This window comes from Lycorma delicatula, chromosome 2 (genome assembly GCF_047948215.1).
Source record: "Lycorma delicatula isolate Av1 chromosome 2, ASM4794821v1, whole genome shotgun sequence".
In the NCBI taxonomy this organism is placed as follows: Eukaryota; Metazoa; Arthropoda; class Insecta; order Hemiptera; family Fulgoridae; genus Lycorma; species Lycorma delicatula.
Window position 1 is genome coordinate 157,670,412 of NC_134456.1, and position 14,859 is coordinate 157,685,270.

Sequence of the window (14,859 nt, forward strand, 5' to 3'; positions counted from 1 at the left end):
GTTAATGTAGAAAAGATAGGTAGCAAGAGCTACCTATCTTTTAGGCTGCATGAACCTACCAGGATACCCGTTCTGAAAAAAATGTTAAATACTACTATATAAAGTAAGTTTATTACCAAGGTGGTTTTCGGCCTTGGTTGTCCAGATCAAATTATTACTTTGAAATTACTTATAGATATTTATAATAGAAAGCAAAAACAGATGATTATTTCTTTAATTGATTTCAAAAAAGCGTACGATTGCATACATAGGCCTTCGATGTTAAAAATTCTGAGAAATTTCGGATTGGATCCTAAATTGGTAAATATGATCGGTTTAACATTGACAAATACAAAATCTAAAGTGAAGTTTCATGGCAAATTTTCCGAACCTTTTTACATAAAATCCGGACTGAGACAAGGCGATGGACTTTCGCCTTTATTATTTAATTGTGCACTAGAATTTCTGATGCGCAAATGGTTTAAAATTAATCCAAAAAATATTCACATAGGATACAAAAGAGATAACTTAAATTTAAATTGCCTAGGATTTGCCGACGACTTAGCTTTATTAGCTAATAGTATGCAGAAGCCAGAATACAAATAATATGCATAGAAGAACTTGCGGATAAAATTGGACTTAAAACTTCTTATGAAACGAATAAAATGATGGCTATAGATCCTTTAGTTATTAATTCTGTGAATATTAATGGAAACAAAGTAGAACTTGTAGAAAAATTTAAATATCTTGGAGAGATCATTACTTGTAATTGTAACGAAAAACAAAATTGGACTGAAAGACTTAAAAAATTATTTAAAGTACTACAAGTAACCAAAAATACAATAAAAAATCGCTCTCGATTAACAGTAAAATTAAACATTACAAAACTGTGGTTAAACCAGTAATTACTTACGCGAGCGAGACTTTATTTAGATTAAATCAGAAAAATAGGACTGACCCTTTGCTTAAAGTTGAACGCAGGATTCTTAGAAACTACATAAACAAAAAATATAAACACGAAAATCAGTACAGATTATTGCCTAATAAATTTCTGTACGAAAACTTGGAATCCGTAATTGATACTATGAAAAAGAAGCGAATTTCTTTCTGTGCACACTTGTTAAGATTACTGCAGGATAGGATTACTAAGAGAATTATCGATCAATTTTGGTCTTTAAAAAATCCGCCATTATGGATCTAAGACAGGGCTTCTTAAACTTTTTTATATAGCGACTCCCTTCAAGCTTAGGAAATTTTAAACGACCCCCTCCTCCATATAATGAAATATATATTAACCGTAGATGTAGATGTAATATCGCACTATTTTACAATGTAAATAAAATAAGGATTAAAGAATACGTACCCATTCATTTCACATATATATAATTGGAAACGTTGACGGGATATCGGTCGTAATAAAACACAATAAATAGAATGACATAAAACTATATATATATATTTATTCAATAGAAAAAATAAACTTTTGTAACAATTTTTTTATAAGAAAACATAAAACTATATCTATATATTCAATAGAAAAAATAAACTTTTGTAACAATTTTTTTAATAAAAACATATTATTAACATCAAACAATATTAATGTGACGGATGTGATTGTTTATTTTTACACAAATAATTAAATCTAGGCTCAATTTGAGTTAGTGCAGATCGTAATAAATTTTCAACGTTTATTAAAGTTGAACGGTATTTTGATTTTATGTAAGTTAATGTGGAAAAGGCTGATTCACATAAATATGTTGTACAAAATGGCAGTAATTTGTTCATTGCCATTTCCGATAGTAGGGGATATTCTGATTTGATTTCTATCCAAAATTCATGCACAGGCACTTGAGAAAATCTAAGTCGCATGGTAGTATCACTTGTTAATTCGGCAAATTCTTCTTGTGCTTTTAAGTTTAAAAAATTAATTTCTTCCATTTCAATTGAAAATGGATTGCAAATCCATTGTTGTGTATCGATATCATTGGGAAAATACCTATGCATGTAAACTTCCATATCCTTCAAATGATTAACTATAATTTTTGTTATAGGAGTATCTTTTTTTGAAATATTGTTACTAATTATATACTCGTCAGTAAATGGAAACATTTCGAGCGATCCACTTTCCACTCTGTTCTTCCATATAAGAATTTTTTTAACAAAGGCCTCAAGTTTATTTTTTAACATAAACATATTAACGCAGACTCCCTGCATTGATAAATTCATATCACTGATTTTATCAAAAATATCTGCCAAATAGCATAGCTTGAGAAGCCATAAATTATCTTGAAAATAATCGGCCAAATTAGAATTTTGCTCTGTTAGAAATATAAGAACTTCATCTTTTAAAGTTAATAGTCGTTTCAAACTTCGACCTTTTGATAGCCACCTAACTTCAGCATGTAACAATAAACTTGTATAATCCGAATCCATATCAATGCACAAATTTTTAAACAATCGACTATAAGTGCTCGACTTTTAATAAAGTTAATGATTTTGACTGCATCAAAAAACACAGTGTTTAATTCTGGTGCAATTTTTTTAACAACAAGTGCCTCTCGGTGAATTATACAATGTGTAAATGTAATATGATCATTTCCAGCTTTAACAAATGCTGTAAAACCAAGATCTTGTCCGGTCATTGCTGCAGCACCGTCCGTGCACACACCAACACAATTTTTCCAATTTAATCCTTCTTTTTCAAAAAACTCATTTACTTTTTTATATATATCTTTTCCACGAGTATGACCTTCCAGAGGACGACAAAACAGTATATCTTCATGAATGCTTCCCTCATAAATATATCTTACAAAAAGTAACAACTGTGCCATTTTTGAAATGTCTGTCGACTCGTCCAGTTGTATTGCAAACTTTGAGCTGTCTTTAAGCCTCATAAGAAGCTGTTGAAATTGATCATTGCTAATGTCTGAAATTCTTTTGGACACAGTGTCATTTGATAATGGAATTTTACTAATTTCAGCAGCATACTGTTTTCCATGAACAATTTCAGACATTCTTATAGCTGCAGGTAGTAAAAGTTGCTCTCCAATAGTAAAAGGCTTTTTCGTTTTTGCTATCAAATACGAAACTTCATACGATGCCAATAGATATTTATCATTCAAAGTAACATACTTCTCCAAAGTGTTCTTTTCTTTATTTGATGTTTGCAAAAGACGCTCAAAATATTCTATTGGCTTTTTTGATAACGTTGCATGTTTAGTATACAAATGTCGTTGCAGTTTTGACGGTTTCATGCTTTCTGCAGCCAAAACTTCTTTGCAAATTAAGCACACTGGTTGTTCTTCATTGTTGTGAGAAGAGCATGTGAAGCCATACTGCAAATATGATTCGTCATATTTTCTTTTTTTTGTTTTGCTAGAAGTCGGATTTGAAGCACTGCAACTTGGTTGTGACGGCGTGGCAGACTTATTAGTTGGAATTTTAATTAGCCATTTATCCATGATGGTTAAATAATAATAAATAATTAAACAAAATGTAGTTGAACTTTAACGTAATAATTAAAAACACCAACTGAAAATTACACAGTAAATACACACATGTCACTACGAAGACAAAGCTGAGTCCAAACTGAAGTACAAACAGAAAAATAACTACACTCGAATCTTTACCAGTGCAATGACAACAAATTACGATCAGATCAACCCCGACGCATGGCGTGTTCAAAGTGTGCAGCGCACAAAGGCACCGTATCACAAAGACGCCGAAAAAGAAGCTTTCATTTAATTTTTTTTATTATTCTTTTATAAAAATAATATGCCGATTCGCCTAGCCTAGCTTGATTATGCTTCCGTATTGTATGTGTAAGCTGTAAGGCGACGCGGCGTCTGGGTACTTATAATCACTAAGTTATCTTGCAAACACTGACGCCGGCGGCCAGACATCAATGTCGAACGTTCAGTTGAAAATCGAGGAGCGCGTTGTATTTATTATTTTAAATGCTACTTCCATATTTTCATTTATAGGCCCTACATAACAGTTTTGCATTGCCACTTTTTTCAAAAAACAGTTATAATAAAACTACAATAGTATTTTGTATGATTTTTATTTGTATTTATATTTGTACGTAGTGTGTATACTAATTTTAAAATTTTATTTATAATGATTGAAAAGTATCAGATCTTTGCGACCCGCTTTCAGTAGTCTCGCGACCCCCCTGGGGGTCGCGACCCACAGTTTAAGAAGCCCTGATCTAAGAAATTAAAGAAGACATGCAAGAATTAAATTTGACTTACAAAGATATACATAATAAATTGGAAAAATTAAAATTTGTTATTAAAGGTCCGAATACCAACTTTAGAGTAAGAACTTTTGATTATACAAAAAGGGTTTATTCAGAAGAGGATCGTAAAGCAAGATCATTAAGAATGACTAAATATTGGGAGAAAGAAAAAGCTAAGAACTTAAGGCCAAAAGATCGGCAAAAAGGACTTGAATTATTCTGACTAAAGTGGTCCTTTGCGGCCTTAGTAAAAAAAAAAAAAGAAGAAAAGTATACTGTACAACATACAATGTATGAACTCACAACTCAGTAGCACATGAATGTGTACTTGGTCAGAAAATTAACATCTAATACTAAAAATACCTCAAATTAGACTTCTATGTCAAGTGGAATAAATAATACTAGTAGGGCATACTCATAATCTATTACCATATAATTATAAACACATTATTCTCAACAGAAGCATTAAGGTGATTGTTTATTATAGTAAATTAAAAAAAACATAAAATGAAAATATCTCCAATTATCTGTTTAAAATAATTACGCTTCTTTTTAAAAATATCCACTCTGTTCCATTACTAAACCTAAGGGCATTGGCAGTAATGTTAAACGCTAAAAATATTTAAAAATAACTTACATCTAGTATTCATGTAAGGGCTTATGAACTAGAGATTTTAACATCGATGTGTTCATGTGTTGCCTTATATAAAAACATTACATTTTTGTATTTTTCTTCTTATCTCAAAGGACACAATGCCCAAAATATTACATTCTGCTACACAGAATTTTTGATGTACAATCAACCCTCTTTGTTGAAAATTCCAAAGGAACTTCATCTGCTAGTACCAAATTACGGAACAATACTCCAATATTAATCTGACCAATATTTGGTTGAGGTAATGAATAGTGCTATTTAGCAGAAAGTGCCTATTTATCCATAAAATCAATTCTTTGTGCATTTACATGAGAATATTTATGTATATTCTTTGTGCGACACACATGTGAAAAAAAAGCTTGGCACTGAAGCTAAATCCTAAATCACAAATTGATTCTACTTGTATTTTTCAGCATCTATTGTACATTAATATTTAATTAGTAGCTTTGTCTTCCCAGCGTAGGTTATAACTACATTTTTATCATGATTTAAAGGCTTATTATTATAATCAACCACTCATGAATCCTACCAATATCATCTGAAAAAATATCTACAAGAAATAATTTTTCCATACATTTTGACATCACCTGTAAATCTAAAATATTACATATTTAATTTTGTACTAAATCTGATGAGTTATTTTGCATCAGCTCTGGGGGTTAAACATAATTTAGCAGTAACTGAAACATATTTTAATGAAATCAGTTTAACAGTTGAATATTTAAAAAAAAAAAAAAAATTATAGGGCTAACAGGAACTATAATGTAGTTGATAAAACTAATGGATGAGGTCCCTTTACAGTTACAAACAGAAGAGTACAATATTTCAGAAGGATGGATTTGGAAATATCTTTGGAATGTACTTGGATTTTGACATGATTGAAGGATGGTAACTTGTTAATTCGGAACCATTATTTCAGCTCAGAGCTCATCTAAAAATGCTGAAAAGATATTTTAATCAATTAAGCAGTATATTAAATATGAGGTGATATAGGATTATAATGTTAGGAGATTTCAAACCTGTAGATATTGACTGGAATGATCACTCCTTAGAGCCTAACATTCAGTATTATGTGCAGAAGACAAGTAATTTTTGAGTTTCTAGATAGCAAATGCTTGGATAAGTGTAATTTTTATCTACTGAGAAATCATACCTTAATATTTGACCTTGTATATCTAATTTTGATGTAAGAATGGACATGGAAATTGATCATCTGGTTTTCCCAGAAGCCCCTCATGACGCCTTTACAGTGCATCAGTGACGGTCATAACAACTAGCCCCAGTAAACAGGTTTATAACTATCGACAGATAGTTGTAAAAACTATCAGTATAATGCTGTAAAAAAGGCAGATGGAGCGGTGTGTATATTTTCTCAAATATTTATAAAGCTGCTGATACCTTTTCTAATAATATATCAACAAGTGTATGTATATATATATATATATATATACACATATATTTCTAAAGAGGAATAGGTCAGATACTTTCCTGAGAGCTCATAAAATGCTTTAAATATAAAAAAGTAAAACATGTAAATTTTAAGAGAACTAGGTGATTACATATTTGCTTGCTGTATATGATTTGTTTGCCTTATTAGGAAGAATAGTCAAAGATCTACTGAAGAGAGATGCTATGGTGAGAACCAGAAGGATTAAAGATGAGATTAAGATAAAACCTGCAAATTTATTTAAGTATGTCAATGTTTTTTTAAGAATGCTGTAGATATTACCCATGTAAAATGCGTGAAAGAATATTGGGTTGATTTTGTGGGTACATAGGCACTTTCTGCAGAATAGTACTATTCATTACCGCAACCAAATATTGGTCAGATTAATACAGGACTATTGTTCTGTAATCTGGTACTAGCGAAGAGGTTTCTTCGAATTTACAACAAAGAGAGCTGTTAGTCCATCAAAACTTTTGTGTAGTAGAATGTAATATTTTGGGCATTGTATCCTTTAAAATAAGAAGAAAAATACAAAATGTAGGCAACATTGAAATTTTGTTTGCATTTATATACGCAACATTTTTCTAATATATTTAATTTCATATCATCTTCATTATTGTGCACTCACATAATAAATTAATACACAATTTGCAACATTTCAGTATTTTTACTTCCTTGCATGAATAAAGTAAGTATTGCGATCTCTAAAAATGTCGGTTTTCAGATTTCAATGGAAATATCTATTTTGACCATCCTTGAATCCATTTTGACTAGTTTCAGTGTGATGTACATGTATCAATGTAACAATGCAATCACATACATATGTATATTAGAACTATTATAACATATTACATGTCACAAAAAAAAATTTCGTTTGAAATGGGGATCATATAATGAAGTCAAACTGGACTATCAATAATAAAAATACTCTAGATGAATGTTGGCTGAATGGAGAGGAGTTATCAACAGGGTAGTGGAACTAGGCCGGCGTAGAAAATTCATAGCTAAAAAGATGATGATTAGATACTCCATACATGATAAAGGCATTATTTGAGTTAAACAGTCTAAATTTAGAAGAATATTTGTTACCATGTACAAAAGTATCTTAGATACAAAACCAGGGCAGGAGACTGCTGAGAAACAACTGTTATAAGTAATAATTATCTTGAACCTAATTTCACAAAAACATCAGCAGTAAAAACTAATAAAATACCAAAGATTTTTCATCAGTTTAACATTTGACATCCTACTGCCATTATAGTCTAATATTTTGCTAAAAGTCACACCATTTTGACTTATTAACTAATTTATTCAATTAGCTTAATGATTTAGGAAAATTTGAAGCTTATAATAGCCATAATGCGTTGAATTCGATTCTTTCATTTTACAGTCACCATAATGATTTAAGGATGAAATGACCAAATGGTAATAATTATATAATTTTACTGATCTTAGTGGAAGTAGTGTAATGAGTATGGAAAACTTACAATTTCAAGGATAATTTTGGACAGGGTATAATTATAATCAGCAAATCAGAGGTTTTTTTTTCCAAAAAGTAATTTATCTCAAGGGTATAATATTAAGATTTCAAGAACAGAAATTAGAAAAAAAAAACTGGCTCATCATACCTTAAAATTTGAGCTATCAAACATGGGATCAATATTTTTAATGATTATGTCAACCTCATTCAATCCAAACACATATTTTTCTCTTGAACTAAGAACCTCAGACCAAAGTTTACAATCTTTAGGTACATGATAACTGTAGTGCTGTAATGCAGTACCATCCTTAACAGTTAATACAATTATATTAAAATCAAAGAACATTCGAAAGTGAACAATCTGAAACAACAAAAACATCAAAATTACAAAAATGTAACAGGAATTAATAATAACTTTATTCTTTTATTTGTTTGCATAAATTGTATAATATTGAGTCCTACTAAGACACACTTTATCAGCAGGTTCCTGTATTAACATAAATTGCATACAAGTTAGTCACACAATATAGCATAAAAAATATACTTATATCCTTACCTAATACTTAAAATATTATCAGATACTTAAAAAAAAAGGTGGCGTAAAAAAGTAAACCAAAAAATTAAATAAATTTCAGTAAAGAATAAGAATAATTTAAAAAAAGATATTGATAAATGCATATATATAAAATAGGTTATACTTACAGGTTTCAGATTATATTTTATAACATATAAAATATTCTTCTTCATAATTTAAAAAATATTTGAAGGCAAATCATTAAAAATGGTTGGAATTTGAGTTTTTTAATTCTTTTTACCATATAAATTAGAATAATTCAGTAATATGTGCATTCTCTTATGTCGCAAATAGAGGGTTAAATTGAATTTTACCAAGTAATCATTATTTAAAAAGAAAAATAATTTATAAGGTGAGAGATAATGGAAACCTACAAGGGAAAATGCTTATAATATCTATCTACTTTACGTTGAGGCCTGAAGTAAACAAAACAGATGCAGAGCAGCGAGACACTATGAAACGGGGGTACAGAAAATTCCACGACAGCTACTGCACCTCTGATTTAGTTTCTATTTTAATAATAATACAGAAATAGGTGCCTACTGCTTTGTATATCCTTAAAAATTTAATGATTATGAAATTAAGATAAGGTTATAAACTGTTAAATATGCTAAAGTTATCTTCGATGGTAATTTTGTTTTACTGTTACAGCAGTAACTGTCATACACAGTTAGTAGCTATACAAAATAATAGTGGTTTAATGAAATGATAAACATAAATAGGTTTGTAAATAATTTGTTGTGCTTTAAAAACAAACCCTGAAATACTATTTACATGCATAAAATAAATTAAAAAATATTTAATGATTTATTACCATTTTTTGTTTTTTTTCACATTTTCTTATGGTGAATCAATCAATAAATAATCATATCCATTCAATACCTCATCTTCATCTTCACTAACATTAAATTCAAAGGAGTCATGTTTGAAATTAATCCACCTCAATATTAACAAACTAATCCACCTTCCGTTACCTCAGCAATACAGTTTTCAAGTAAAACCTTTACATCCACTAATTTATAAATTTTGTTATTCCAAGCTACAAATCCTTTTATCTGACTCTACACTAGTACTATTAGATTCAGATTGCAGTGGTATGGTGGAAGCCATAATACTGTATATGTCCATTTGCTTCAGCCATATCATCGATTACAGATTTGTTAAATTGTTGCTTGTCTTTTTAACTTTTTCTAGGATTTCAACCTTTAAAAATGTAGAATCAAATAGAATTTGTTTTTCTCTTAGACACAATACTATATCCGCTTTTAGCCATGATTCGGATTTTTTTAATCATCATTCAAGAATTTTTCTAATTTTACACTATGGTATGGTGCGTTGTTCATAACAATAATACTATTCGGTGGAATTAATTTCATAATTGTATTAAATCAGTTATTAAAAATAATTACCATTCGTATCTTTGTGGTAATCACCCTTTTTGTTAGATTTGAAAACTAATAATGCACCATTAACAAATTTGCCTTCATTCCCTATGACCTACAATCATCCATATTTCTTTGTTACTTGTCAATTTTATACCGGTACTTAAACCAGACAGAAAAGCCTGTTTAGATATCTTAACAAAGTGCCATACCAAACTGTATTGACTGAATGACCTTCATTCACCCAAGTTTAATTCAGAAAAAATTTTTTCCCATTTTTCTAAACTCCTTAAATTATTTTAAATATTTCCTTTATTAAATCTTTATGTCATCTCTATCAATGATAAAAATATTTCTACTTTTTCCTGCAAATTTGAAACCCATCAATAAAAGAAATTTATGTAAACTGGCCCGGTTATAATTTCTGGTACATACAGATCACTTCTGATAGCTGAAAGTACCTTATTGAGTGCGGACAATTCATTTTTAAAAAAGAAACCATGAACCTTGGATCTGAAAGTTTTTTTATTGGTCTAAAGTGGGTTTAGAACGTTTTATTTTTTGGTATATGAACTACCCCATATTTCTTCTTTTCAACTCGTGATCTCTCAATACTTGAAATGGATACATTTGTGAATTCAGATATAGTGCTTCTACTAGTTGATTTCTAAAGTAGAACTACTGTATTTTTCTATTTCCTAATATTTTATTTTTTCTATGTTTAACTATATAACAAGAAGGACTCTCAGCCATAGTCATTAAATTTCATGACACTTAAAAATACTTATAAACAATAAATTAATTTCTAGCGCTATAATAAAGCAAATAAGTCAATTTTCAGTATGACACTATTTAAACCAAATTAACGACAAAAACAACCTCAATCAAAGTATCATGAGCAGTTAACAATGCCACTGGTAAAATAACAACAAAGTTTTACAAGACCAAGTAATTGTTTTTTAAAATAGTGTCAGAAATTTAATTTAATGGTGTCTTAAAACTATAAATAACTATGAAGTATTGCTATTTTTTATATAACATTGTACACATATACTGAATTGCAATTCAAATACTTGCACTAACACACAGAACATTTGTTTACTCTAGGCCTCAAGTAGCAAACAATATAAATATTATAAAATTAGGAAACTGAAATTAGTATGAATTTTTCAATAATAATAGTACACTATTTACATTGCTGTTGACCTAACATATTTATGATTACATAACAACTAATAATGTGATAATCTGAGATTAATAACAGGCGCAAGTATTGATGTTAAGTAATGTTCTTATCATGTGGTAGCTATTTTTAAAAGTGATGTGTCATTTTTGTCCACCCAGTGGATTTCAAGTGATTGAAGGTTGTCATATGTATGTGTGTTGTGTATTTATTTGCATACACCACCACATGCACATTGTTTACTTCAGGCCTCAATATAAACTAGACAGAAAATAGAGATTTAAATTTGGGTCATTAGACAAAGTGTCTGAAACCATTTCAATTAAGTGCTTTTTTTGAAGTTTAGTTATAATTTTTAAATACAAGGAAGATAGCTGCTAAACCCTGTATTTTACCACCAAAGCCATCAAGCTCCGTTAGGGATTTATACATTGTTTTACATGGGAAGACATTCTTCAGATTATAAATCTATTCAGACAAGCTCTAATTTTACAAGAGAGGTTTTTTTGTGTGACAATCCCATTCCAATCTATAGTTAACTATCACATCCAGTATGTAATCTTGTAAGTTACTATCAGTCTGTTACATGTATACGGTACATTATTGTTGATACTGAGTCTGAAGAACAATTGGAGCTGTGTGTAATTAATAATAACAAAGAATCAGGGTTCATATGACCAGTTTTGAAATATAAGAGCATTTTTGTTTAAAAGAATTGGTTATTATGAGGCATTAAAAATTAGTTAAAAATCAACTTGCCACACACATTCTGCCACACAGAATTCTTTGTGTGCAACTGATAGTATAGTATCATCAACATATGTGAGGGATAACCCTAAAGACTGCTGGGAAATTTTTCTCCTTAAGGTTGGTGAACATGTGTCGTTCATGGCCACACTAGTAATGTATACACTGCATTGTTATGTGTAAATTCTTGTGTTGTAGTATTTTTGATTATGTGTGAGTTATTATGTTATAAAATGAATAGGAAAATTAATGTTGCCACTGACTGAGAAATATGTGATCATATGTTTTTTAAACCATCAAAATGTTAAGTTGACTGAAATTCATAGGCAGTTAGTTGTTGTATATAGTGATAATGTAATGATATCCTTTTGGAATTGGTTTGGCATACTGCTGATTGATTTCATGCCACATGGAATGCCTATAAATGCAGAAGCCTACTGCAAAACTCTACATAAGTTACAGTGCAGCATTCAAAATCAGTGACATGGGCGGCTGACCGATGGTGTTGTCCTGCTACGCAATAATGGACATTCACATGTTGTGAGTCTGATGACATGTGATTTACTGAGAACATTTGGATGGGAAATTTATGATCAACCACTATATAGTCTGACTTAGTTCCTTCTAATTACCATTTGTTTGGGAAATTGAGTGGTAAGCAATTTACGGGTGACGATGAACTTAAAAATGCTGTTGTTAATCAGTGGCTAAATGTACTGATGGCAGAATATGATGAGGGTATATTAAAGCTGATGTATCGCTATGATAAATGTCTTAATTCATGTGGCGATTATAAAGAGAAGTAGTATAAGGTATGTAGTTTAAAAGAAATAAAAAATATTTATGAAGTTTTCAGAATAAATTTTTTTACAATGAAATGGTCTTTACTTTAGATAACCTCTCGTATAAAAGCCAAACTATGGGATAGACTTTAAAATTTTGTTAACAGAAATAAGATATAAAATCGAGCCTAGCTGACTCCTTGTAGCACATCAAAATTACAATTCATTGGATGGATAAGCTACTTCCTATCCTAACAACAAATTTTCTATCATTTAACTAACTACAAATCCAGTCAAGAAGACCTACAATTTCTGTATTTTCTGAGGGAATCAAGCTTTATTAAAGTCTATAAAAGCTCCAAGATATGTGACATTAGCATTTAATTCACTATTTATGAAATACACGAATTCATCCATTAAATCTCTAACACTGTTTCCTCTCTGAAAACCAAACTGTTTTTTTACATATTTTTTTCTAGTTCGTAATTATTTAAATAATTTACAATGTATTTTTCAATTACTGAGAAATTATCAATAGGCCCATAAATGGCGACTAAGTTAAGATCATCTTGTTTAAAAACAAGCCTTATTATGGAAACCTTCATTATACCAGGAAAAAATCTGATTTTTTGTTAAAATTCGTTAAATCAGCAATTGACAAACTGAATGTTTTATTTAGTAATTACAGGTCTCTAACTCCATCCTTATTAAAACCTGGAGGTCTGGATGAATTCAGTTAAGTAATCTTCTTCATAATAGAATACCTCTTGTTGTTAACCTCTACATCCCAATAGTTATTAAAGGGATATGAAAATTTATATTAATTTCATTTCAGCACAACGCTGCTTAACTTTAGCACTACACTTTAGAACTGTATTTTTGATTCAAAGGTAAAAAATTTAGCATATCTACTACCAACATCTTTCTAAGTTCTGACATTACTCATGTATTTTATAATGCTATCGTCTAGATTATTCTTCGATTTCCCACTTAAAAGTTTATGAACTGCCACAATTTTTGGGCAGAGGTGGGACTGTCACATGGTTTAAGTTTTGAGTGATTATGCAAGAATTCTGAAATAAAAAAACAAATTTTTATAAAATTCGTTAATATCTCCTTTATATGAGATATCAATCCGACCATAATTAAGTAATTCACTTGCTATAAATTTTTTACAAAATCTTATCATCTGCACAGTAATCACTGAAAACCTTTGTTAATAATAGACTTACCATATAATGATCAGATATTTTATAATTAATGAGAATACTTTTCAATTAAAAATGAATGTTACAATTTTTAATAAATATATATCTATAGTTGATTACACCAAAATGCAATCTCTAGTTTCTTGTGTAGTACAAAAAATACATTTTATGAATCCATTTACAGTAAGTTTTCATAATCAACATAAATATTTTTTTAAATATTATCACTGGTGTCATCACCCATGAAAATGACAACTGTTATCAGAAAAACTACTCAAAAGTAATTCCAATTTATTTATAAATAATTTTCAGTTAAGATCTGTCTGTGTATTAATAAAATGTTGAAAAATTGCTATCTACAGTAAGGGTTCCCAAAAGATTCACAAGAATTTATTTCTTTGGTGTAAATTGAAATTAAGTTTTTTAAAATATAATTAGACCCTTACCCAATTTGTTATCCCTTCATTTATAATATTTTTAATATTACACATTTTTAATATTTGTAAAATAAACCTATCATGCTTACTTTTCTAGATATTTCAGCTAAAATCATAACATCAAGGTCAGTTTTATTTAATAATAATCCCAACTCAGCCCAATTTTTTTAAGAGAGTTAATGTTAAGATAAACAAGAGATAAGAGATTAGTATATTTACTGTCAACATATATAACGTTTTCCTAGTGAATTAGATCATTACATATTTTGAAATTAACTTCTTTAAAAATTATTAATTATAATTTTATATGTATGAATTACATATTATGAATTACAATTCACTCAAGACATTAAAGTTATGTATATGCAAAAATATTTCATTTGGACGATCAATTTTTTTACAAAACAATATTCTATTAGAAAACAATGCAAATTTCTATGATTTTTCTTTAGCTTTCAATCTTATTTCGTTAAAAACTCATAGAAAAAATGGTGTCATGTCTCCAGTAAGATATAATGTTAAGGTTTCCATTTACATAGGTTCCATCTTCAAAAATGAGATTGTCTTTCAATGAGGAGTTGATTTTCCTGAAGTTCCTTGCAGAATTAAGCCATTCATTTCTTTTAATCTTCGAATGAGACTGAACCAAAACATTGGAGGTCTCTTTTCATCATTTGAAGGAAAATGATGAGCAACATTAATAATATCCAGTTTGTAATCTAGTCCAATAGATTTTGCCATAAGA

The 14,859-nt window shown here is 29.4% G+C and overlaps 1 protein-coding gene across 2 annotated transcripts in view; it reads right to left on the reverse strand.

The window, feature by feature from the left end:
• LOC142319343 (uncharacterized) overlaps positions 1 to 14,859 on the reverse strand; it is a 130,929-nt gene that overhangs the window by 49,911 nt on the left and 66,159 nt on the right. For both annotated transcript variants that reach the window (XM_075356540.1, XM_075356541.1), the window contains exon 9: positions 7,950 to 8,162. In XM_075356540.1, the coding sequence (XP_075212655.1) occupies positions 7,950 to 8,162 (213 nt within the window). The remainder of the gene's footprint in view (positions 1 to 7,949; positions 8,163 to 14,859) is intronic.